Raw genomic sequence first — 27480 nt, forward strand, 5'->3', positions numbered from 1 at the left:
TATTATTGTATTATACAATTAAGTTTGTTCATACTTACCTGGCAGATATATATATAGCTGTATTTTCTGAAGTCCGACAGAATTTCACAACTCGTGGCACACGCAGTGGGCGGCCAGGTGGTAGTACCCATTCCCGCCGCTGGGAGGCGGATATCAGGAACCATTCCCATTTTCTATTCATATTTATTAATGCCACTGTCTCCTGAGGGGAGGAGGGCGGGCAATTTAATTATATATATCTGCCAGGTAAGTATGAACAAACTTAATTGTATAATAACAATAACATTTTGTTCATGCCACTTACCTGACAGATATATATATAGCTGAATCCCACCTTCGGATGGTGGGAAGAGACAGAATAGGATTTTTTAGGAAACTTAAATTAAGTAGATGATATACATCTTGGTTCCTCACCTGTTGCAAAGTAGACTATGTGATTACTGTCACTTAAGGCTGCTTTTGCTTAAATCAGAGTTGCCAGCCAGGTGGAGACCTGTAGTGCTGGTGCGCTCTGGATGATCTGTCAACGGGTACGAGACCTCAACGTGACAAGACCATCGAGGCCATACATATGAGGGCAACGAAGCAACTGACCACCACCTGACCAACTATTCAAAAAACCCCTTAAAACTAACTAAAGGATGGGAGATCTTCACATAAGACTCACCACAACCTAAAAACACAACAACAAAACTAACCTAATCCTAACTAAGGGATAGGGAAAGAGCTACTTCCGGACCCCAAGACTGTGTCCGCAGAAACGTATGGCCCCAGTGAATTACAATTGTCATAAATCGTTCTCACATCCCTTAGGTAATGTGAGGCGAAGACGGAGTTACTCCTCCAAAAGGTGCAATCAAGAATGTCCTTGATTGACATGTTCTTTTGGAAGGCAAGAGAGGTAGCGACAGCTCGAACTTCGTGAGCTTTCACTCGTAAGAGGCTCAAATCAGTCTTCTGGAAAGATGAATGAGCCTCCTTAATGACGTCCCTTAGAAAGAAAGCAACAGCATTCTTCGATAAAGGTAACTCTGGTCTCTTCACAGAGCACCAGAGATTACCTGAGGGACCTCTTACCTCTTTTGTTCTATGTACATAGAACTTGAGAGCCCTGACCGGGCACAGGACTCTCTCTGGTTCTTGGCCCACCAGACGACATACCCTTGATCTCGAAAGTTTTCGGCCAAGGATTCAAAGGATTTTCATTCTTCGCCAAGAAAGTTGGGTTCAACGAGCAGACAGCATTGTCTCCTTTGAATCCCATTAAATTACTAAAAGCTTGAATCTCACTAACTCTCTTAGCCGTCGCAAGAGAAGTTAGGAAAAGAGCCTTCCTTGTCAAGTTTCGAAGAGACGCTGCCTGAAGCGGTTCGAAAGGACTTGACATAAGGAACTTAAGAACCACGTCAAGGTTCCATGACGGAGGTCTCATTTGAGGAATCTTCGAAGTCTCGAAAGATTTTAAAAGGTCATGAATGTCCTTGTTGTCAGAAAGGTCAAGGCCTCTGTGCCTAAAAACCGCTGACAACATGCTTTTATATCCCTTGATGGTAGGGACCGCTAATTTCTGCACATTCCTGAGAAAGAGCAGAAAATCAGCTATCTGGTTCACAGAGGTCGAGGAAGAGGAAACTCCCTCCTTTTTACACCATGCCCTGAAGGAAGCCCACTTCGATTGGTAAACAGCTCTTGTGGAAGCACGTCTTGCATGTGCGATTGCTCTCGCAGCTGCTTTCGAAAAACCTCTCGCTCTGGCCAACTTTTCGATAGTCTGAACGCAGTCAGACCCAGAGCGGAGAGGTTTTGGTGAAACCTTTCGAAGTGAGGCTGTTTGAGTAGATCTTTCCTCCAGGGCAATGTCCTTGGAAAGTCTACAAGGAAAGACATGACCTCTGTGAACCATTCTCTCGCTGGCCACATCGGAGCGATCAGGGTCAACCTCGTCCCTTCTGAGGCCGCAAACTTCCTCATGACTTCCCCCAAAATCTTGAATGGTGGGAAGGCGTACAGGTCTAGACCCGTCCAATTCCAAAGCAACGCGTCTACCGCGATCGCTTCTGGATCCAGGACCGGGGAGCAATAAAGAGGAAGTCTCTTGGTCCTTGACGTCGCGAATAAGTCGACCAGAGGACGTACCCCACAACGTCCAAAGGTCTCGACACACGTCCTTGTTCAAGGTCCATTCCGTCGGTAGGATTTGTTCCCGACGACTGAGAAGATCTGCCCTGACGTTTTGCACTCCTGCAATGAACCTCGTCAGGATTGTCACATTTCTTCTCTTTGCCACAGCAGAATCTCTCTCGCCAGGGAAAACAAAGTTCTGGAGTGTGTTCCTCCCTGATTTTTTAAATAAGCGAGTGCTGTGGTATTGTCCGAGTTTACCTGAACAATCTTGTTCTATAAACTCCTTTCGAAGAACTGCAGGGACAGAAATATAGCTGCCAGTTCTTTGACATTTATATGCCAGGCTACCTGTTCCCCTCTCCAGGAGCCTGACACTTCCTTCCCTCCTAGTGTTGCTCCCCACCCCGTGATGGAAGCGTCGGAGAACAACACTAGGTCGGGCTCAGAAGACTTAGGGACACGCCCTCCTGAAGCTTCTGAGGTGGTCCAACCACCATCTTAGATGGTTCTTTATCGGAAGCGATATTCTCAATATGGCATTGAGATCGTCCTTGGCCTTCCACTCGTCCGCAAGGAAAAATTGGAGAGGCCTGAGGTGCAGTCTTCCCAAGGAAACAAACCTTTCTAGCGAGGAAAATGGTTTCCCAGCAGACTCATCCATTCCCTCGCCGAGCAAGTCTCTTTCCCTAGGAAGGCTGAGATCTTTTCTAAGCCTAGCCGCTGACGTTCCTGGGACGGAAACGCTCGAAAAGCCACTGAATCCATCTGAATCCCCAGAACACGATGGACTGTGTTGGGGTCAGATGCGACTTTTCGAGGTGACCAGAAGTCCCAGGGACTTTGCTAGGGCTAAAGTGAACTGCAAGTCCTTCAGACACTTCTCTCTCGACGACGCTCTGATCAGCCAGTCGTCGAGGTACAGGGAAACTCTTATCCCCGAAGAGTGTAGCCACCTCGCTACGTTCTTCATGACTACAGTGAACACCATTGGAGCCGTGGTCAGGCCGAAACACATAGCTCTGAACTGCCACACTTTTTTTGTCTAAGACAAACCTTAGATACTTCTTGAAAGAGGGTGGATCGGGATGTGAAAGTACGCGTCCTGCAAGTCTAAGGACAACATCCAGTCGCCCGGTCTCAAGGCTCCCAGAACAGAATGAGGCGTCTCCATCGTGAATTTGGTCTTTTCCACGAAAAGATTGAGCCTGCTTACATCTAGAACTGGACGCCAACCTGACGACTGCTTCGGTACTAGGAAAATCCTGTTGTAAAAACCTGGAGACCCCAGGTCCGCGACTTGTTCCACCGCTCTTTCTCGATCATTTATTGAAGGAGATCGAATAATACTTGCTTCTTCTCTCCCTGATAGGATGGAGAAAGGTCTCTGGGAGTCATAGAAAGAGGAGGAAGATCTAAAAAGGGGATCTTGTACCCTGCTCCACGATCTTGAGGGACCAAGAGTCCGTGTCCCTCTCTCTCCACGCTCCCGCAAAAAACTTCAGTCTGGCTCCGACTGGTGTCTGAAGGACATGCTTCTCACTTGGAAGGCTTTGACTTAAAGGAAGCTCTTCCTCGTGAAAACCCTATCCCTCGAGAAGCTGCTCTCGAGGGGGAGCCCCACGAAAGGGCTTAACCTTCTTCGGCGGTCGAACCGCAGCTGAAGAGGTTGAAGGTACTGCCGAACGTCTTGTAGACTGGGCCAAAAGGTCTCTGCGTTGCCTTCTCTTGCAAACTGTTAGTCAGGTCCTTTACTAAAGTCTGGGGGAAGAGATGGTTGAAAGAAAGGAGAGAAAACAGCAAATCCGCTTTCTGAGCTGGAGTTACTGAACGAGCTGTGAAATTGCACAGCAAAGCTCTCTTCTTCAATAAGGCCGTTCCAAAATGAGAGACGATCCTCCGAACCATCCCTGACGGCTTTGTCCATACATGCTAACACGCTGGACAGCTCCCCCAGACTGAGAGATTCTGGGCTTCTCGCTTGCAGATCCAGAACTCCCAAGCACCAGTCAAGGAAGTTGAACACTTCAAGAGTCCGGAGCAGACCCTTCAAATGATGGTCCGTCTCCGTAGAGGTCCAGGTCACTTTAGCAGAGGATAAAAGAGACCTCCTCTGCGAATCCACCAAGCTGGAGAAATCTCCTTGAGCTGAAGAAGGGATACGAACTCCTACTTCTTCTTTGGTTCTATACCAAATGCCCCCTTTCCCGCTGAGTCTAGCTGGAGGCAAAGCGAAAGTCGTCTTGCCTTGATCTCTCCTTCGTACCATCCAATCTTGGAGTTTCTTAAACGCACGTTTAGTGGAGAACGAAGTTTTCATCTCCACAAACTCCGGGGTTTAACAGTCTTAGATGATGAAAACTGCGAAGGAGGAGACTTGGGAGCTGCAGGCTGAAACTTGTCTTCGAAAGAAGAACGCAACAGCCGCACGAGAACTTTATAGTCTGATATTGAAGGGGCCGCAGAAGGTTCCTCTTCAACCGAGTCAGCCGAACTACTCAGCTCTCCTTCTCTACACGGAAGCGGAGACCGCTGTCCGGAGAGGGCGTACTAATGTCGGGTCTTGACTTAATTAAACACCGGACCCTATCCTTACTAGATGAAGCCTTATTTCGGCTGTCTTCTTTATGACGCTTACCACTTGAAGCAGGTAGAGCGTCCTGACGAGGACGAGCGTCCTTAGCGACACCCGAGGCAGCCTCACTTGCCAGAGAAGCGTCCTTACGTTTCTTAAACGAAAGGGAAGACATTTTAGCTGGAATACGTGCCTGTGCGCGCAAACTAGCGTCTTGGGGTACGACTTCTTGGTCGGAGTCCCCAAAAGCGTCTTGAAAAGCGCCCTGAACGTCCTGGCGAGCGTCCTGCCAAGCGTCCTGGCGAGCGTCCTGGCGAGCGTCCTGGCGACCGTCCTGACGAACGTCCTGCCTAGCGTCCTGCCGAGCGTCCTGCCGAGCGTCCTGACAAGCGTCCTGTCGAGCGTCCTGCCGAACGTCCTGCCAAGCGTCCTGCCAGCGTCCTGCCTAGCGTCCTGCTAGCGTCCTGACGAGCGTCCTGTCGAACGTCGTGCTGAGCGTCCTCCTCAAAAGCGTCTTGACGCAACGTCCTTCTAGAGGACGAACGAGATCGGCGAATCGCCGAAGGAGAAGCGATCGGCGAACGAGACGAAGTAGGAGAGGGAGAAGGAGACTGCTTCGTCCTCTTGACGGGCAGTCTAAGGTCCTTCCTCCGCTTAGGCTCGACTGCTGCTGGGCGAGTCCTCTGGAGCATAAGCGTCGATAGCTGGTCCTGGAAGGGGACAAAAAGAATGTTTTCTTCGTTGGGAGAAGAACGAACAGAGGAGGAAGCAGGACTGATCCTGCGAGAAGACGAGGGGCGAGGGGACGCCTCCTTCCTTCGTCACAGGTAACCAGCTACCTGGCTTCTCAGGGAGAGGCGCCTATGCACGCAACCCAGCGTCCTCATCGGAGGAGATCTTACCCCTTTTCTGAGGCGGAAAAGCGTCATACGCATCCTCCGACGAAAGCGGCGATACAGGACGTGAAGCGTCCTCAACACGAACGTCCTTTTCAGAGGACGAGAGTCTCTCCGAGCGCTCCACCCACCCCTTGCGCGCGAGGACGCTTCGGAGGACGAAAAGCACTCTTTCAGGACGCGCGCTCGTGCGCGCTCCTTGGCAGCCTGGGACTTTGCCAAAAGGCCTGCCGAAGGGACGCCAGATCGGTGGGGAGCCGCCCCCCGTAACCCTCTTGCGGCTTTCGACATACCCTCTCCCATCTGAGTCTTGGAGTCTGATAGAGGTCTAGGCCTAGAGGCATTATGGGGCCGATCTGACGCCCCTCCACAACACTAGGGGCACGATCACACACTTGCACCGAGCCAGTTTCCAAGGCTTTCACTTTGGTCTCCAGAGTGCGTAGAGACTCCAAAATAAGAGAGAGAGCATTAGCTTTTCCCGACACAGAATCAGAGCCCGAAGGCAACACAGGTTTAGGGTTGCAAACTCTACAGGTGTTAAAAACAGGAGAGATGTTTAGCCTTACCTTTGGTAGAACCACTCCTGGAGGAAGACCTCCTGATCCTATCGCGCTCCAATTTAAGGCGATAGGACTCATATACTCTCCAATCATCATCGGTCAAATCTCTCACATTCATTGCACCGATTATCCACCAAACAATTATGCCCCCTACAACTCATACATACTGTGTGGGGGTCTACCGATGCTTTCGGTAGCCTCACCTTACAATCAGTCATCACACACACTCTGAAACTCACAGCACTTGATCCAGACATATCGTTTATAGAAAAGCCAATCCAAAATAAAAAAACGGTCCACTATCGCGCATGCCAATTCAACAATCCAATTCAATACCAAAAAACCAATCAGATACTTAAGAGCGAGTCAAATCCAAAAAATCCTGAGCAGAGGTCTGTAAACAGTTGTTTACCGACCGGCGACAGAAAAAATATGAATAGAAAATGGGAATGGTTCCTGATATCCGCCTCCCAGCGGCGGGAATGGGTACTACCACCTGGCCGGCCACTGCGTGTGCCGCGAGTTTGTTTTGAAATTCTGTCGGACTTCAGAAAATACAGCTATATATATATCTGTCAGGTAAGTGGCATGAACAAAAGCGCAAATTAGCGATTAATGTGTCAATTTTATAAATGTTTATGCTTTTATGTTTAAAATGTGTAAGAAAATGTATTACGAATAGGGTATTTTTATTTCTGGGCAGAAATATGATAAAAAAGCAGCTTTTGAAACTGCCCTTCAAGTTATCGACTACAATGTTTTTTCATGTTCGTTCTTGTATGCCGCCGTCTGCCGCTCTTCTGAAAATATAGTTAAAAAGAGTGCAAATTTAGCGATCGATGTGTCGATATTTTAAATGTTTATACTTTTATGCATGTTCAAAATGTGTATGAAAATATATTACGTAAAGGTATTTTCATTTTTGTACATAAATAAGATACAAATTAAGGCAGCCTTTGTAACTACGCTCCACATTGTAAGAGGAAGTTTTTTCATGTTCGTTCTTGTCCACCACTGTTCCGAAAAATGCATGGTTTTATTTTATTAATCATGCATCTTTTCCATAAATCCTTTAAAAAGTTATACATTATTTCACTGTATCCAAGAATATTGTATGTATTCTCATATTATTGTATTATAAAATACTACGGCAAATTTAAGCCAGTATTCCGCGGAGCGACCAATGTTGTGGTTTGAAATCAGCTGATGAATACGAGACTGAGTTTGTTTCACCATAACGCAATTCTGAGCTAATTCTCTTGCTTCTAGTTAGCATAAAAGAATATCTAGATACTTGACTTATATGAAACAAGGTTATTTTTCCTTAAAAAACGTGTTTTTAGGTGGAAATATTTATTGAATATGCCTCATTGTGAATGTGAACTAATTTTTTTCTTCGTTAACAGATTACGTTGGCGGCATGTTTTTTGCGTAAAAAATTATGTGATTCTGTTCGCAATAATCCTTTACATAATCGTAATACGAACTTTACGTTATTTATCTTATATCGGCGTGAAACCAACAGTAAAATGTGTTCTTCCAAGCACAGTAGTTTTGATAAAAATGATATTATCCCAATTTTAACTACGGTTGTATTTGATGGCATAAGTTTACTGCAGTTTTATCCTTGTTGCTGATGTATGATAATAGTCATTAGCAGCTTGAATAGTTTTCTCAGCTTCAGTTATAACTAGGTTTAAATTTAACAGTATATTTCCCGATTGATCTTTGATCTACAGTGGGGCCCCCGTATTCGCGGACTCACACATTCAAGGATTTCTCTCGGGAACATTTCCCTGCATTATTCGCGGAAAATTCGCGCATTCGCAGTACATATTTTCTAAAAGTAATATCCACAAATTCCTGGTTTTTTTTTATCAATTTCATCATATAATGCACTTTTTGTGATAAAACTGTTAAAAAAACCAAGTATGAAAATTTTTAGTGGTTTTGCTTGAGTTTTAACTAACAAAATAGGCTGTTTTTAGCGTTTTCATAGGGGTTCCAAACATTAGCGGGTTCTAACTATTCACGGGGGGTCTGGTACGCATCCCCCGCGAATACGGGGAGACCACTGTATATTGATCTTTGATCTATAGCGAATAAAGTTATTACATTAAGATATCTCAGTTCTATTCTATACATAACATACTTAGAAAAAAAAAGTCGTTTCTTGTTCGGTTGGTTGTTCATAGCTGTACACGTTCACGCAACGAGTATAACGTTAAAACCATACTTTCATCATTCTCTTTTGCTATTATTGAACTTATGTAATTAGAAATGGACAAAGTTAGGCCATTGTAATTTGATCTCTCATAAAATCAGACTATCGTAAGACTAATGATCGTAACTTGAACAACTACAGCTACCTGTACACTGTATAAACTTTATTATATCTTTACATACTCTAAACACCCAAAGGATTAAAGCTAGGCTTTTTTCACTTTACAGTATTTACAATGCTATAATGTATTGTACAGCACTACTGTACAGTAAATTCTATAGTACTATTCTGCATAAATATAATTTTACTTATTGCTCCATGTGGCATTACAGCGCCTTTGACTGGTCTAGAGTTTCGAAAGGTGTGCGGTGGCCGTAGGCTTTAAAATCGCTTAGCGTCGAAAATCACTTAACATCACGGCCAGGAACGGAACCCCTGCCGCTAACCGAGGGCCGCCTGTAGTATCATAACGGAAAATAAAGAATGGAAAATAAGGAATTGACAAGCATGTGAAGACTTTTCGACTCACCTGTAATCCTCCCCAACAGAGGGGACCACTTACACTATATTATTATGAAAAGCCCTAGAAAGTGTCTCAGCATATCGGTGCAACGTTGTCAACATCATTATCATAAACATTTTGTCAGTGTTTCCGTTCATCCGTTATAAGTTTCAGAAATTCTTTCCATTCAAAACTGTCCAACCCATGTCTTGGCTGAATTTGTTACATCTTATGATTAAAGTAAACTGTTTGACATCCTACCAATAAAACAGTATTGATATACAAACTGTATGTAAATTACAAATAAAAGCTAATAGTTCTTCAAATTTCAGCTAACTTCAGCTTAAGATACTTTGCTGTCCAACACATTTTGTCAGAAACAAAAAATAGGATATCTCTTTTGACAGGTTGCTTAACCCTTAAACGCCGAATGGACGTATTAAACGTCGAGTCAAAATTTCCCCCGTATGCCGTATGGACGTACCATACGTCGACTCAAAAAAGTTTTTTTTAAATTCGCAGAAAAATACTTATAGGCCTACCAGCGCCTTGGGGGATGCTGGGAGTTCACGGATCAAGGCGTTGTTTTGTTTACAATCGTTACGCAGGCGCGAATTTCTTTCTTATGGCACTAAAAAGTATCAGTGACACATCTCAAAAATTATTTCGTCACTTTGACATAATTTTTGCACCATTTTAAATTATCTGTTACATGAAGTATTATATATGAAAATGTGCGCAATTTCATTTAGAATACAACAAAAAATACTCATGATTGTAGCTTTTATCAGTTTTGAAATATTTCCATATAAATAACGATAAGTGCCAAAATTTCAACCTTCGGTCAACTTTGACTACAAAAATGGTCGAAAAACGCAATTGTAAGCTAAAACGCTTATATTGTAGTAATATTAAACTATTTACCTTAATTTTGCAACAAATTAGAAGTCTCTAGAACAATATTTCGATTTATGGTGAATTTATGAAAAAACTTTTTCCTTAAGTCCGCGCAGTAACTCTTCCGAAAAAAATCATACATGCGATTGAGGTAATGTTTGCACCATTTTAAAATTAGCCGTTACATAAAGTTTTATATATGGAAATGTGCGCAATTTCATGCCCAATACAACTAAAACAACCCATGGTTGTAGCTTTTATCAGTTTTGAAATATTTTCATATAAAAAATGATAAGTGACAAATTTTCAACCTTCGGTCAATTTTGACTCTACCGAAATGGTCGAAAAACGCAATTGTAAGCTAAAACTCTTATATTTGAGTAATATTCAATCATTTACCTTCATTTTGCAACAAATATGAAGTCTCTAGCACAATATTTCGATTTATGGTGAATTTATGAAAAAAACTTAACTTCCCTCCGTGCGCGGATTCTGCGCCATAAATCTCCGAATTGCGTACATCGCATTCTCAGAAAATTTGCTTACATTCGCATTCTCGAAAATTTGCTCCGTTTCATATTAGGCATTTCTTAGAGTTTTAATATATGAAAATGTGCGCAATTTCATGTAGAATAAACGAAAAATATTTGAAGGTTATAGCTTTTCTAATTTCCGAAATAATTGCATATAAAAAAAAAAATTATAAAAAAATTTCGACATTTGGTCAACTTTAACTCGTCCGAAATGGTCGAAAACTGCAATTGTAAGCTAAAACTCTTACAGTGTCGTAATATTCCATCATTTAACTTCATCTTGAAACAAATTTGAAGTCTCTATAACAATATTTAGATTTATGGTGAATTTAAAAATATATTTTTTTACGTCCGAGCGTTACGAATTCATGCATCATTTTGTGATAATATTTTCTCTGTGTTGCTTTTATCGTTTTACAATGTGTTATATACCAAAAAGATCGCAATGGAGTTTACATTACAACGAAAAAAAAAGTAACTTGTTACCTTTAACCGTTTTGCGCACAGCGTGATTTGAATACAATTATATATGAAATTTTGTTTTTGCGCTATCATATATAGCATTATTTTATATGATAATGATAATTTTTATCATTTCTGATGGTTGCATACTAAACTTCAGGCAATGACAAAAAAGGGAGCCAAAATTGAACTCTTAATCTTCAAAACTAAGCACGCTGTGATTTTTTGAAAAAATTATTTTTTCCGCTTCCGCGCTCACTCCAAACCGGCCCCGGCATTCGGGAGAGGTTCTGATTTTTACCGCTTCGGCGTTTAAGGGTTAACTTTCCTGTGGTTGGAAGAATTTGGCATGCCTTGTCTAAAGTTGTTGAAAAGGCTTTTAAGTGAATGAATGGAAAATTCTATTAGCTTTGAATCTTTGCTACAAAGCTAGGGACAAACTTGAAGTCAGGAAGAGAAGATTTTCCTAAGGTTCATATAAGAGACTGGTCCCCATTCTTTTGGGCATATCTTTCTGGAAGTCATGACAAATTTCATAGGTCCAAGGGGAAATCTTTCATTTGCATCTGAAAAATCTAGGTAAGAGTCAGCATTGTAAGCTCTTTGTATTACCTTTGCTGCGACAGGAAATCTGCTATACTGTATGTAGTTGCATGGATTAAATACTGTTCCTTCCACTCTACCAACTACTACAAAGAATTTTCAAGTTGACTGGCACAACTGCACTGATTAGTTCTTGAAAGGTCTAGCAATTTCCTTGTCTGCTCTCTCTTGGATAATCTTTTCCATTATGAATTATTACTGAGAGCACTCCTGGCAAGGCATTTTAATGTGCATAGGTGGACCTTAATTCTTTGGAGGAAGAGGGACTAAATGATAACAGAAGAACTTCTCCTATAACATCGCCCTGCTATATTCCTTCCATTAGTTGATTTCTCCTATAGCATCTCCCTGCTATACTCCTTCCATCAAAAACCCAATATCAAATGTATGCATAGCTCAACAAAGAAAAAAGTTAACCACAATGAATGAAAAACTAAAACAATAATAATAACAACAGAAGAATTTCTCCTATAACATCGCCCTTCCATTAGTTGATTTCTCCTATAGCATCTCCCTGCGATACTCCGTCCATCAAAAACTCAATATCAAATGTAAGCATAACTCAACAAAGAAAAAAGTTAACCACAATGCATGAAAAGCTAAAACAAAAACCACAAAATCAATCAAGCTTTTAAACATATAAGATTCATGCTTGCATAAAGCAAACTATAAAAGCACTAATACCATAATAAAGCAACACCAAATCAGTTAATAATGCTGTTTAATTTTGCAAAAATTGGGTGCTTGCTTGCTCATTTTGTGATCATGAAGAATATTTAGCATCCTATAAAGGAAATCTGTTTTAATACTTTTTAGTACTACTAACCAAAGGAAAAGTGTGCTAATAGTAGACACTAGATAATGCTAGTCAGGTCAAAATACTGTAAAAGTAAAATAAGCTGGATTGTTAGCCAGGTTATACTGGGCCTTATGGTGCATGTGCACTGCTCACCTATCAGACTGGTACTCTTTTTCCTTTAGAAAAAGGTGTCTGGCAAAGACTTTGTGATAGTAATAAAATGGCTCTATAAATTAAGAATTGAATAAACTAATGTTTACCATTCTAATTGTTGAGAAGTATTTCAACAGTCTGTATCGTAGACGAGCATAATCTCTGATATGCTCACGCTTACTTAATTCAGCAGCTTGTTCCTGTAATGTCTGTAATACCTCTTCTCCACCAGCTGGAACAATACCATCTTCGAAGGCACCTGGTATCATTAGAGAACAATAATCAAATAGCTTATACATTGCACAATAAACCATAAAATAGATGAACTAGTAACTAAATACATTCTTTTGATTAACTACCTAGGAATTAATATACAACACAATATAAGAAATGTCATAAGATCTTCCAGTGAATTGGGTTCTAATCTTTTCAAGTTGCATGATAATGTCAACAATTTGTATATCTTAAACAATAACAAAAGTTTCTACATTCAAACCCAATAATATAATACTATACAAATATGACTGCAGTATATGTACATGCTCATGTCAAAAATGTTCTCTAGTTCATCAGTCTTTTGTCTGTTAATAAAGTCACACTACATAGGTACCCTAAGGATCCTCTTAAATTATATAATGTAAAGAATGGGCATCATGATTGTTGCTACATAGCTTTTGCACAGCCTATGTAATATAATCTTTCCATTTTCTCAGTTTTGTTTTGTTTTACTGTCAGCTATTTTATAGCATTCCATTGCTTGGCCAAGGCTGGCATATACATACATGAACTGGTGAATGTGAGCACTAAACTACCAAATAACTCCCCAGAGAATGCGTCGAATCTGAACTGGAGAGATGGTTGGGATAGGTGGTGAAGGGCACAGACCTTGGTCCCAAACCATGTCATGGTTATGTCTGCAGAAAAGACCAATGGACCCAAGGTAGTCCAGAGGGTGGGCTACACACGGATGCCAAAGCTCTGACACCTCTCTCGCAGGGGAAACAAAAAAAGGTCAATCGCTATGAGGTTGGGGATGCAAGCGTAGCCCTAGTATATACGGTCAAATTTCTAACTATAATAAAAGAATACTATACGTACCTCAATTACTTTTTTTTTCTCTCTCTCCTGAACCATATAGGGAGCAAAAGAAGGCAGAGCAGAAGGAGTGAAAGAAGAATTAACCTAGGTTACCTAGTAGGCTAATGGAGAAGGAGAAGCAACACTGGTAGACAAAAGGAAACGACTGAGTAGGCTTATAGTGCGCCCTAATGAATTTTCTAAGTAGGTAATCTTTTGGCCTCTGGCATCTTTCAATATTTCACAAAATTTCATCTTCTCATCAGATCACTCCTTGTCATCTTCACATCAAGACAATTAAACTCATGCCTCAACAGCTAGGCTAACATACATGAAGTCATCCTGCACAACTGAAACATTCAGTTTCCACAAACTCTTTCCTATAGTACTGTACAGCCAAATGCTTTCATCTCTGCGTGTTACAGATGACATTTTGCAAAAACATAAAACAAGCACAATACGTACTACTGTACAGGAGAAATTCAGCCATACGTATATCATCAAATTTATTATCACCACCGATTCACACCGTATACCTAAGGCCAATTCACACCGTATGCCTAAGGGCACGGCATGAAGAATTCTGACATGAATGTATACATTCTCTTTCTTTCATCTTACTTCCAGCTCTCCTAACAATTGTTTCATTATTATTTTGAGTGCTGTATGACCTCATAGGTCCCAGAGCTTGCCCTTTGACCTAAATTTTATAATCCAATCCTAGTATTTTTATGAAAATTTTTTATATGCTGACAACTTCACCTCTTTGATCCCTGCAGCAATATGTTACAAGTTTAGGGAAAAACTTGCTGTTTGCATTTTTTCTCCACAAAGCTTATGAAACAGGGTTACAACGCCTACAACGCTCATCTGGCAGATGAAATATGACACCAAAAATGCAAAATAATCAGTATTTGAAGTTTTTTTTTTTTTAATGAAAAATGCTATAAGAATGCAGTTTACATAGTTTTCAATGCACCTAAAGCATTAAAAGTAAGGTTTTCTTAGGATTTTTTATGATGTTCTGGCTTACAACGATTTTTGGCTTACGACACGCCTCAAGAACGGAACCCCCGTCATAACCCCGGGACTGCCTGTACATATTAATAAACATTAACTTAATAAAATTTATCTAGCCCTAAATCCCCAAAAACTGCACCAAAATTTACCACACTGGCAACCCTGTTACCTCCTATTCTGTCAGCCAGTTGGCAACACTGCCATTTGACAGTTACAAAACCTTCCCTTGAAAATCGGTTGTTAACGAGCGCCCGCGTTGTTTACATCACGGCCACTCTTTATAAATTCCCGAAACCTTTTGTCCCTTTAAAGCTCTCATTATTTGTTAATGCGGCTTTATGTTATTTACCATTTATGAAATCATTGAAATTAGTGAATTAACTTTTATCTTTTAATTGTGGATTATATTTAATTTTGACGAACTTTTGCACGACCCAGATTTACTCTGTGACCTGTTCAATGGATACCCAAGATGATTCAGCTCTTCATTCTGCTAGCAACATCAGGAATTGCCTGGTTTGTGGGACAAGGATGAGTAGCAGGTGAGTATGAACCCCATGACATTTTGTAACTCTTGTCGTGGACAGGTTTGTGACTTGACTTCTTGTTGCGACTTTTATAAGTCTTGGTCTGACATAGATATGACAGCATATGTTAAGCATCAAAGAATCTTGCAGCATAAAAGATTGTTTAAGGAGAGAAAGAAATCGGTAGCTAAACCTGTATTTAATGATTTCCTTGACTTGTATGTACAGGGTTCTGGTTCTTCGGGTTTGGTATCATGTGATTCCAATTCCAAATTAATTGATGCTTTGCCACCTGTACAACCATTAACTAATGAAATCATTTCTGATTTTGACTCAAAATTTTTGGCGATGGAAATTACAGGCAGCCCTTGGTTAACAGCGGTATCAGATAATGGCTCTCTGGTTTTACGGGGCTTGTCTAGCGACGCTGTTAATTGGATTTTCGGTGTCGATCTCCAGTTAGCAGCTCCAATATCTGGTTAGCAGCACCAATGTCTAGTTGACAGCAGCACCAATTTCTGGTTAGCGGCGCCGTTAAGCAGGTTTTTAGTGCTGTTATCACTGGTTTTCGGTTAGCACCAACTTTCGGTTAGCAGCATCGGCTGGGAACGGAGGGCTGCCTGTAATTGGAATAAGAAATTTGAAACATTACAGCATAGTTTGGATAGAGACATTTCAACCAAGTTTAACAAGCTGTCAGAAAATTTTGAAGCAGCTTTTACAAGGATGTCTAACAATCTTTTAGATTAATTTTCAGCTCCTCATCAGGTACCTGTAGACAGCACCCTGGGTAACAGTGCAACAGATACCCCGGCTTGTGAAGCCCGTCATGGCGAAGGCCTAGGGGGGTATCCAGTCCAGGCAGGCGCCTGATGATTCTTTACACAATGTGTCCCCTGTTAGCCCCGCAACAGTGCCAAAGGGTACTTATTTAGAAGGGGGAGGGGTATTAGTGTTAGACCTAAGACAACAAGTTGTCAGGATGTTACTTTGGGGGAAGTTTCACAGTTTGGTTCTGATAATGATGATGATGATGACATGGATTCGTGTGATATTGGTGTTTCGTTGAATGGCGGTCATGATGTTGAGTTCAAGAAACTTTTTTATTTATTTTTGAGTTTTCTTCCTTAGGCGAGGCCTAAAGAGCAGAAGCAGCCTCCGCCTCGCAGTACGTATTACAGAAGGGATTTTTCTTGATGGTCCCTTTCTGGTCGTGGGAATTTTCACATTTTCCCTTTGCTCAGAGGTTCACGAGGGTGAAGGCGGACGTCGCCACTAAACTTTCGTAGGTGATCGGGGAAGGGAAGAGGAAGCTCTCTTCTCTTCTGCGACACCAGAGAGGTGTTTGTCAGGTGGCGGATGATACTTCATTCTCTCGACCCCAAACCAAATCCTTATTTTGTCCAACTTTCAGTCTCGCTTGAAGACTTTATTGCCATGGAGTCAGTTATGAACTCCTTGCATGAAGCTCAATCCTTCAACATGTGGGTCCTCGGAGGTCTTTTAATGTATGCCAAGGACTCCGGGTTTGCTCCTCCCGATGCTCCTGTTTTTGAGAAATTTTACTTGTCTATTTCGATCACTTCTGTATATCAGAACAAGCTTTCCGCTTCTATGCAGGCCTTTCTCGTTTCTCTAAGGCGTAACATGTATTTGTCGCAGTTACCCTCTTCTGTTTCGGAGATACAGAGAAATCGTTTATTGTCCTCTTCTCCTTTTGGCGATTCCCTTTTTGATATGTCTGTGCTTTCTGAGGTTTTGAAAGAACATCAAGGCAAAGGCTCTTCCAAAGCTCACTGGGCCTTATCAAGAGCTTTTTCCTTGGGTTTTCCTCCCGTTTCTTCAAGGGGTAAGCGTAAGTATAGTGCCAGACTTACACCTTCTGCTCCAGCCCAACAACCTCCTTCTTCTGGCTCGTTTCTCCCGAGTACATCTTCCGACGCCTCAGCTTCCTCCTCTGGCACTCACCCTTTGAAACGCTGGAGAAGTTCTTGGCATGGATCTAAGGGCAGATGAAGAGCTCAACCTCCAGGAGGTCCTTCTTTTTTCTTCCTTGTCTGCGCGTAAGAATTTTCGGAAGGAGTCATTACCTCACTCGGAGACCGCAGTAGGAGCATGTCTCTCTAACCATTGGTCAGCTTGGCAGGAGAGAGTGGTGGATGCTTGGTGTAGTGGAGGTCCTGAAGGTAGCTTACGAGATCCCTTTTGTTTCGAGACCTCCACCTTCCAATCGTCCTCTCGAGTTCAGCAGTTATTCCCATCACTCAATCAGGGTTCAAGCCTTGGAGAAGGAGCTTTTGGCCCTCTTGGAGAAGGATGCCATAGAGCGAGTTCCTCCTTTTCCCGGCTTTACTCACGGGTATTCGTGGTTCTAAAGGCCTCAGGTTTCCTGGCGCCCCATCATAGATCTTTCGGTCCTGAACAAGTTCATTCCAAAGTCCAAGTTCCGGATGGAGATGGTTCAGACAGTTCTTTCATCTGTCAGGAAGGGGAACTGGATGATTTCCATCGATCTGTTTATCTGCAAATCCCCATCCATCTTTCTTGTAAAATTTTTTGGGTCAGTGTTGTATAAGTAAGATGTGCATTCTTTTGATCTAGAGTGGTGATTCTGACCACAATTTATATAAATTGGGTTTTCACTTTCCCATTTTGTTTTTGTGGTTGTATGATCCACAACATGCACATCTTGGAGCTTCTCTACAATTTTTACTTAAATGGCCATTTTTACTGCATGATTTGCATTGTAATGGTTTAGGAATTTATGGTCTCAACTCTCTTGTCTGCCCTAAAACTAAATGTTAAATGGACTTCGTTTCCTTCAACTTTTAGTTTAGCTACATGTATTTTTATGTTTGAATTTTTCCTACTTGGGATATCATAGATTTCACATTCTTCATTGTTTTTATATCTTTTCTTAAGATAGTCTATCAAAATTTTTCTATCAATTTGTTCATCATCATTATTTGGCAAGATTATATTACCATATGTACTGTTAAGTTTACAGTATTATTCTTAGTGACTTTTTATTTGGGTTATTTATACAGGCAGTCCCCGGGTTACGACGGGGGTTCCGCTCTTGAGACACGTCGTAAGCCGAAAATCGCCGTAAGCCGGAATATCATAAAAAATCCTAAGAAAACCTTACTTTTAATGCTTTTGGTGCATTGAAGCTATGTAAACTGCATTCTTATTGCATTTTTCAACAAAAAAAACCTTCAAATATTGATTATTTTGCATTTTAGGTGTCATATTTCATCTGCCAGATGAGTGTTGTAGGCGTCGTAACCCTGGAACATGCGTCGTAACCCTGGAAATAATGTCTGATGAATATAATTGAGAAGCGCCTTAACCTCAGAATGTCGTAACCCGAACCCGTCGTAACCCGGGGACTCCCTGTATTAGTAATTTGTAAGTAAATTTCAGATTGAGCCTTAGTAGTGATTTCCACTATCAATGTATATTGGTTTGTGTTTAAGGAAACTTCATGTTTTCTGTTGGGTATTGGGTTAGTAAATAATTTTCTAATTTTAAATTTTAAATTTTGTTTTCACTTTCTTTTGTTAAAAATCTTGCCCAACTGCCTTTTTCCGAGAAGTGAATCAACTAAAGCTAAAGCAAGGGTAGGTTGGAACTCTGTTTACCAAATCTTTTAGGCCTAATAAAACGCTCCATAGTTGGTATATTTTAAATTGAAGTATCCAAAAGGGTGTCCTTATTCGTGTCCAGGGTCAAATGGGAATTTAGTGTCAAGGAGTCACATTTTCTGGAGGATTGGGTTCCAGTCTACTTCTATTTCTTTTTTTTTTTGAAATTACAGAGAAACCAACTAAAATTCATGAAAAAAAACTGGGTCTCCTCCCAAAGACTCCCCCTTCACCAAAGACACATAGCAGAGACCAACTCCTATATGTCCACTCCCTACCCTACCCCGAAGGGATGGCTCTATCATAAAATGATTGGCTCAAGTGTAAGCATAACCTGCTTGACAGGACCGAGGGCATAACAAGTATGCAATCGTCCCCACTCATATTATTTTAAAAGGCAATCCGGATAAACTGCCGGGAGTCCTACCATGGAGACTATACCTCCCTAGATTCCGTAGGTAAGTCCCCATAGGTAGTCCCGCCCCAATAAATATTGATGTAGAAATCACATCAATATCCTCAGGGTCCAAACATATTCAAGTGGCAGACCAAACCACTATAGTCCCTGCCATTTGGATCAAGGTAAAGCCTAAGTTCAGAAACCCAGCTCCTACCTAGCCTGCAAGAGTGTTTTAGTGAAGAAAAGAACAGGTAGGGGGAGCAACTGAGTGATAGAAAGCAAGAGATTGAAAAATAACCAAGAGAAAAATTTAGACATTTAGATTCAAACTAGGAGATAATTCTCCCAGTTCCAAAGCCCTGGGATAGGAAGACTAGGTTGTATTTCCCGTCACTCAGGAGTTAAAGTCGGACCTCCAGTAGTGGCTCCCCACCCCAAAGGAAGATTTTCTCAAGGGAGATCCTTCTCCCTTGGGGCCCAGATCTAGATTCTTTTTCTCAGACTTTCAGACCTAGGCAGGGAGAAGCCCTTCTAGGGAATTTAAGAGGTTTCTGGGATGGGTCCCAGGAGGAAACCAACCTTCACATCAGCGTAAAAGAACTGAAGGCCATTGGAAATGCATAACTCCCTCAAGGCAGTCTTAACTTAAGAGGGTAAGAGACCTAGGTGAATGGCCTTCAGTTCTTTTACGCTGATGTGAAGGTTGGTTTCCTCCTGGGACCACATCCCAGAAACCTCTTAATTCCCTAGAAGGGCTTCCCTGCCTAGGTCTGAAAAGTCTGAGAAGAAATCTAGATCTGGGCCCCAAGGGAGAAGGGATCTCCCTTGAGAAAATCTTCCTTTGGGGAGCCACTACTGGAGGTCCGACTTTAACTCCTGAGTGACGGGAAATACAACCTAGTCTTCCTATCCCAGTTGGCTTTCCATTGACGAGTCCCTAGAAGGCTCATCCATTGACAGGCCAAACACGATAAAGACAGAGGAACTTGCGAATTGTCTGTATGCAGTTTGTGACTCTCTCGGGGACAGAAAAACCTGAAAAGTCCAAAAGTTAAGAACCACCCCAAACTAATGTGTCAGAACCAACTGTGATTTCTGGAGATTTAGAAGAATTCCTAAATCTGGAGAGTAACAGAGTTGTTTAAAGGTCCTTTGTACATTTCTCCTTCGAAGGGGATCGAAGAAGCCAGTCGTCCAGATAAAGGCTGATGTTTATGCTGACTAGATGGAACCATTTGGTAAGAGGGGTGAGGACTCTAGAGGATACAGTGGAACTCCCCACATTCACGTTCTTGGGATTCACAGGCTCACTTATTCGGAAAATTTTCTGTGGAACCTATCCAATAATTATTCATTGGAGGACTCACTCATTCACTGGTTTTTCTGTGGAACATATCTATAAAATTATTTGGGGGTCCTCATTATTTGCAGATGCAAATTTTTTCATACAGCAATACTCTGTATTTTCAAATTATTTAACGTATAATGTGACATTAAATATTATAATAATGATATCAAATGTATAATGTGACATAAAATATTACAATAATGAAATCAAATCATATACTGTACAATTTCAATAACATAATTTGTTTTTCTTAAAAGATGCTTCACCCAAGCCAACTTTCCGCAGATAAAACAAATCTTATGACGCCATGACATCTTCTTAGAGTAGTACCCAGACGAAATGATAATTGACACACTATTGGCTGTCATCTGCAAAGCAGCCAATCCAGGAGCAGTATTCATTTGCCTTGTCCCTCATTGGCTGTACACTTGATGTTGATTGGTTTGAACCAGAGTCCCATCTCGCGAAGATGGAATTGTGGGTATCGCACATCTCTCCTTGATCAACCTCACTGCATAGAAAGTTACTGTTATACGCGGACGTAATTGTGAAGCTGTGTTTTAAGTATAAGCAAATATCCATGTAATTCATGCTGAAAATAATTCTTAAAAAGTGCCCTGCTCCTTCTGAGACTTCTGGCACAGAGTCTAAAAGAAAGAAGGCCACCACTAAGTTTGATGAGAAGGTTTTAGTTCTCGATATGCTGAAGGAGGGCAAAAGTTTCCCCCGCGGTTGGCCGCCAATTTAATGTGAATGAGAGCATGGTGAGATACATAACAAAAAAAGAAAGTGAAATCAGAAAAAGTGTAAGCATGACCTACCTTCATACAGCTAAAGCAGTGGCAACAGTGCAAGATAAAACAATCATATGGATGGAATCTGCACTTGCTTACGGGATCAAAGATTGCTGTAAGAATGTGCCCGTTGACGTGAGAAAGTGCAACAGCTCTACTAGCAGCTATCCGATCTAGAGGCACAGGAAGGCAATGAAGAAGAAGAATTAAAATTCTTGGGCTTTGATGAACCAGCACCTGAAGAAGAAGATGAAGAGTGAGAGAGAGAGCCACAAATGGGACGGTCGTCAGCTCCCCTAGGGTTTTAGGCAAGCAAACGATGGTTTCACTGGTTCCAGAGGCGGTTCCACCTAAAGTCTGTTTCCCTACATGGGGAAGCAGTATCAGCTGACAAAGAGCCAGCTGCAAAATATCCCGAGACCTTCAAGAAGATTCTGCAGGAGAGAGGCTACTGCCCAGAACAGGTATTCAATATGGAAGAGACTGGCCTGTTCCTGGAGGCTTGATGGTATCCGAAAATCATAGCTAACCGAAATTCAAAAGTCTACGGGTGCCACAATCCACCTTACAATGGCCTAGACTGGTTAATGATACCTTCGACAGTGCCACGGCCAGATATTTTGCCCTGATATGTAATAACTCTTTAACGAACATGTGGAATTTCATTTGCCTAGTCATTTACTATGGTCTGCATAGTAGTTCTACAAATGTTTAGTATCAGATTCGATGAACTTACAGGTAAATCTTGGCCTAGAATGCGAGAGAGAGAAAATAAAAGTCACCTTTTTCTGAATACCACTATCATTTCCTCCATCTCTTTATTTATCATATCTTCTAGTTAAATGAGTTAAAAAACCAAAAGAGAATGGTAAAGTATCATTAGTAAAACTATAATCATTGCTTAAGTGCTACAGCCAATAACAACTACTATATGAAAACAATTCTTTTGCTACAACAACTGAACCAAACCTGATAACAACAATCTTTTGCTTGTAGTTCAGCCATTATATGACAGTAAATAATTACCATGGTTTTGTTACAAAAATTAAACTGCATTTGTACCTGAACTGAAAAAATAATGTTCACACTGCTAATGACTATAAATTATTGTGCATCAGTAAAATGGATGGAACTCGACAGCAAATAAGTGCGAGGAAAAAAAATTTTCAAATAAGTGCGAGGAAAATTTTTTTTTTTATAAAAAATGCTGGGCATGAAAGAACAGATTTTACTGTTGTTTTCATGCCAATAAAGGATAAAATATGTAAAGCTTGTATTATGATGAATTAGGGTAAAAATAGCGAAAGGAATCTGTTAATTTTTTTGAACAAAATAAATGATACTGACGCCAGCTATTAAAAAAAAAAAAGTCACTAAATCTAGTTCACAAAAAGACATATACCGGACATAGTTTGACTTTAAAACACTTCACATAACAAAACATAACCCTCTCCCATAATAATAGAGTTTCTTGAGATTAATTTACACTAAATAGAAGAAAGGAGATCGCTCTGAATTGAGTGAAATGCAGTGAAATAAACTTACCTCCACCAGCTAATTTTTCCAAACCAAACCATAATCACAAACGACACGATCGATTAATGAAAAAAATAACTAAATCTAGCTTCACAACAAGACGTATGTCATATTTCGACATTAAAACACTTCAAATAATGAATCATACCCTTGTCCCATAAAAATAGTTACTAGAAATTAATTTACACCAAATAGAAGCAAGAAAATCACTCTGAATTGAGTTAAATGCGGCGAAATAAACTTACCTCTGTCAGTCGATTTTTCCAAATCAAAACATGATGGATTTGTTTGTATTATATAATACAATAGTAATATAAGACTACATACAGTATTACTGGATAGACCGAAGTAAAGGATAACTTTTTAAGAGAGCCAAGGAAAAGATGCATATTCAACATTTTTGTATTTTATGAGGTGGTCTCAGCACTTAGGCTAAGCCACTGATAACCAGCCAATTGTGTTATAAACCGTAAGAAGGGTAAAATCCAGTTATGAATATATTGAACAAGCTCTATAAAATTGAAATGCCAGTAACCGATACCAACAGTAACTGGCGGCTGCCTGTACTTAATGAAGGACAAAGCTAAAGCCTCCGGCTTCAAGGCACAGAAGGAGAAGGTTAACTTCCTGATGTGTGGGAATGCAGCTGGGTTTATACTCAAACCAGGCCTCATTTACAAGGCTGCAAACCCCAGGCCACTCAAGAATATGAACAAGGCATTACTGCCTGTCTTCTGGAAGCATAATCCCAAGGCCTGGATCACCAAAGTCCTTACGGAGTACTGGTTACAGCAGAGCTTCATTCCTAAAGTTAGGCAATACCTGGAAGACTTGAACATGGGGTTCAAGGTGTTGCTAATTATGGACAATACATACTGAAGACCACCCCCTTGATCTTCATTACAAGAGACTCCTGCTTGACTTCCTCCCTCCCAAAACCACCACCACCTCTCTCCAGCCTATGGACCAGGGAATGTTCCATGCCTTCAAGGCACTCTACACCAGGAACTCCCTCCAGCACCTTGTTGGTGCATTGGACCGTGACAGTGAATTTACGCTGGAAGAGTATTGATGTAAATTCACGATTGCCTTGTGCCTGTCTTGTCATCAATCGGTCGCTGAAGGACATGAAGGAGACCCTGAATGCATGTTGGAGTAAGTTGTGGCTAGATTGTGTCCATAATTAAGCAGGCTTCTCTCCTGAGGAAATCCAGCATTTGGCCATTAATAGGGTGGTCCAGTTGGTGAGAATTTTTTGTGGCAAAGGCTTTGACGATATAACCGAGGATGAAAATCCGCACCCTGATTGATGCCCACTATGACCCCCTAACATACCAGGATTTGGAAGACCTAACGAAGACTGCCAGCGAGGAAGAAGACACTCTAGGTTCTGAGGAGGAACAGGAGCAGGAGGAGGAGGGCCTGACTTCGGAACGCGTCCCAAATTAGGAGAATGATAAACGATGCCCCCAAGTTTGTTGCACCATGGTATCCTTACATGGAACACTCCTTAAAGTTTTCAAACATCCTTGATAAGGCATTGGAGCCCTATAATAAAACCCTCACCACCATGAAACAATGACAGCAGCTGCCACTCACTATTTTTATCACATGTACAACTAAGGACCCTCCAAAGCCTCCACAAACCCCTGAAGTAGTGACTCTCCAATCACCTGAAGTAGTGACTCTTGAATCACCTGAAGAAGTATCACCCAAATTGCTAAAGTCAGTGCCTCCCAAAGCGCCCCCTGAAGGTGAAGAGGTGCCCTCTGAGGAGATGTAACTCCTCTGCTTAGCTGTGCAGTCTATTTTTGTCATTAATCAGACTGCACAGCTAATTCATCATCATCTTTAATTAACATTCATCTCTGGTGAGCATCCTATTTACGTATGTCGTGTTGTACTAGAGGATACATTTTTTTAATGTTCATACATATTTTTGTTCTTTCTCTCTCTCTCTCTCATGATCTTACATACAATTGTTTCCCTTGTCAAGAGAAAACTGGTCGGCTTGAATAATAACTGTGCATGACTGAATATTTATGGGGGGACTGGATTACATATTTTCAAACGTAAGTAAATTTTAAGTCATACAGTACATACATATATTTTTTGCCATAAAAATGACATTTTTATAATAATATAAAGTTTCACTTATACTTACCCGGTGGTTACATATAGCTGTCGTCTCCTGACGTCACGGCTGAATTTGAAATTCGCGGTAGCGCTAATGGTTTGACAGGTGATCCCTCTACCCCCGCCCTCTACCGGGTACCAGGAACCATTCCAGCAAAATGTCAGAAGTTTCATGGCTACCTGTCCATGTGAGGGGAGGCGGGCGGGCTTTGTTATGTAACCACCGGGTAAGTATAAGTGAAACTTTATATTATTATAAAAATGTCATTTTCACTTATACAACTTCCCCGGTCGTTACATATAGCTGATTGACACATTTAGGTGGTGGGACAATGGCAGCTAAAATAACAACTGTTGGAATTATCCGAAGATATAGGTTCTTTACCTTTAAAGATCGCTGATTCAGTGGTTACTGCCTCTGTAGTCTGCTGGCCTTTATTGTACCGACAGGATATATGGATCCGTGTGCCTTAGCAAACCCAACTCTCTTATCAATCGCATGGAGCTCACTGATCCTTCTAGCAGATGCTAAAGCACAAAGAAAAAGAGTCTTTCTAGTCAGATCTCTAAAAGAACTAGAGGAGATCGGTTCGAATTTGTCAGACATCAGCCATTTGAGAACTACATCCAGGTTCCAAGCTACAGTTCTTGACTCCTTTTTCTTGGTTGTATCAAAGGAACGGATCAGGTCTGAGAGGTCTTGATTATTAGAAACGTCCAACCCTCGATGTCTGAACACCGAAGACAACATAGCTCTATAACCCCTAATCGTCTGGGTAGACAGGTTCTTAGTCTCATGAAAAAAAAGAAGGAAGTTAGCTAACTGAGCTAAAGAGGTCTTAGAAGACGAAACTCCTTCTTTTTTGCACCAAGCTCTGAACTGGACCCACTTGGCTTGGTACACTTGATCAGAGGATTCTCTTCTGGATCTAGCAATAGCTCTTGAAGCTCTCTTTGAAAATCCTCTCTTTCTGAGGAGATGCTCGACAGTCTGAAGGCAATTAGTCAAAGAGCGGACAAGTTGTGATGGAACCTCAGAAAGTGGGGCTGTCTGAGTAGATCTCTCCTTAACGCAATTCTCTTGGAAAGTCCGTCAACAGCTGAAGAAGGCCCGGAAACCATTCCCTGGCCGGCCAAAAGGGGGCTATCAGTCATCCTTACGTTCCGATGACCTCTGAACATTGTCAGTACTAGTCTTAGCATCTTGAATGGAAGAAAGGCGTAGAGATCTAGATTTGACCAATCCAGAAGCATGGCATCCACTGCAAACGCCTCTTCGTCTGGAACTGGGGAGCAATACAGTGGCCGATGAGCCGTCTTGTTCATGGCGAAGAGATCCAAAAGAGGACATCCCCAAATTTCCTAAAGTTTCTTGCATATTTGAGGATGTAGAGTCCACTCTGTGGCGAGGACTTGTCCTCTCCTGCTAAGAATGTCCGCCTTTACATTCTTCGAGCCTTGAATAAATCTTGTGCTCAAAACAACTTTGTTCTCTTTCACCCAAATGAGCAAGTCTCTCGCTGCCTCGCACAGAGAGAACGAGTGTGTCCCCCAGTTTTTTTATGTAAGAGAGAGCCGTGGTGTTGTCTGCTTGAACCAGCACTACTTTCCCTCTTACCTCTGGAAGTACATTAGAGCAAAATGAATCGCCTTTAGCTCTTTCAGATTTATGTGCCAGCTTTTCTGATGACTCTGCCAGAGTCCCGACACTTCCTTTTTCCCCAGAGTGGCTCCCCACCCTTTGTCTGATGCGTCTGACAAGAGCATAAGGTTGGGGTTCAACTGGCTTAGGGACAAGCCCTCCTCTAGCCTTCCTTCTGACTTCCACCAAAGGAGGTCCTGCTTGATCCCTTCCGAGATGGGGAACATGAAGGAGTCTGGGAACTTCTTCCTTTGCCACTTCTGTTTCTAGTAAAATTGAAGTGGTCTCATGTTGAGCCTGCCCAGACTCACAAATTGCTCTAACAAGGCCAAGGTTCCTAACAGGCTCATCCATTGTTTCGCCGAGCAAGTTTGTCTGCAGAGAAACTCATCTATCTTGTTCAGGCAAACCTTAAAGTCTTTTCTAAGTCCTCCACACACTTCTGTCTGGAACTTGCCCTGAGAAGCCAATCGTCCAGATACATGGAGATCCGTATCCCGTCCAGATGAAGCCACTTTGCTACTGACGACAGAACTCTGGTGAACACTCGTGGAGCTGTCGACAGGCCGAAACAGAGGGCCCTGAACTGGTAAATCCGGCCCTGGAATACGAATCTCATGAATCTCCTCGATTCCGAAGGAATCGGAATATGAAAGTAGGCGTCCTGAAGGTCTATGGAAACCATCCAGTCTCCTGGATGAAGAGCTGCTAATACCGACTGGGTTGTTTCCATAGAAAACTTTGTCTTCAGGACAAAGACGTTCAGGGTGCTCACATCCAACACCAGTCTCCAACCCCCCAAGGCCTTCTTTACCAGGAAAAGGCGATTGTAAAATCCTGGTTCCTGAGGAGAGTCCACTAACTCTATGGCCCTCTTTGCCAGTAAAGCGAGAACTTCTTGATGGAGGGCGGCAAATTTCTTGGAGTTCTCCGAGTAAGCGGATAAATCCACAGGAAATTCTGTGAGAGGGGTGTGCTTGCTGAACGGAATGGTGTAACCTTCCTTCAGGACCTGAACCGTCCAA

The 27480-nt window shown here is 41.7% G+C and overlaps 1 protein-coding gene across 1 annotated transcript in view; it reads right to left on the reverse strand.

The window, feature by feature from the left end:
- LOC135220730 (uncharacterized) overlaps positions 1-27480 on the reverse strand; it is a gene marked incomplete at its 5' end in the record, with an annotated part of 198820 nt that overhangs the window by 129182 nt on the left and 42158 nt on the right. The window contains 1 exon segment of the mRNA XM_064258169.1: positions 12436-12587. Within this exon segment, the coding sequence (XP_064114239.1) occupies positions 12436-12587 (152 nt within the window).

Source organism: Macrobrachium nipponense, chromosome 2 (genome assembly GCF_015104395.2).
Source record: "Macrobrachium nipponense isolate FS-2020 chromosome 2, ASM1510439v2, whole genome shotgun sequence".
Taxonomy (NCBI): domain Eukaryota; kingdom Metazoa; phylum Arthropoda; class Malacostraca; order Decapoda; family Palaemonidae; genus Macrobrachium; species Macrobrachium nipponense.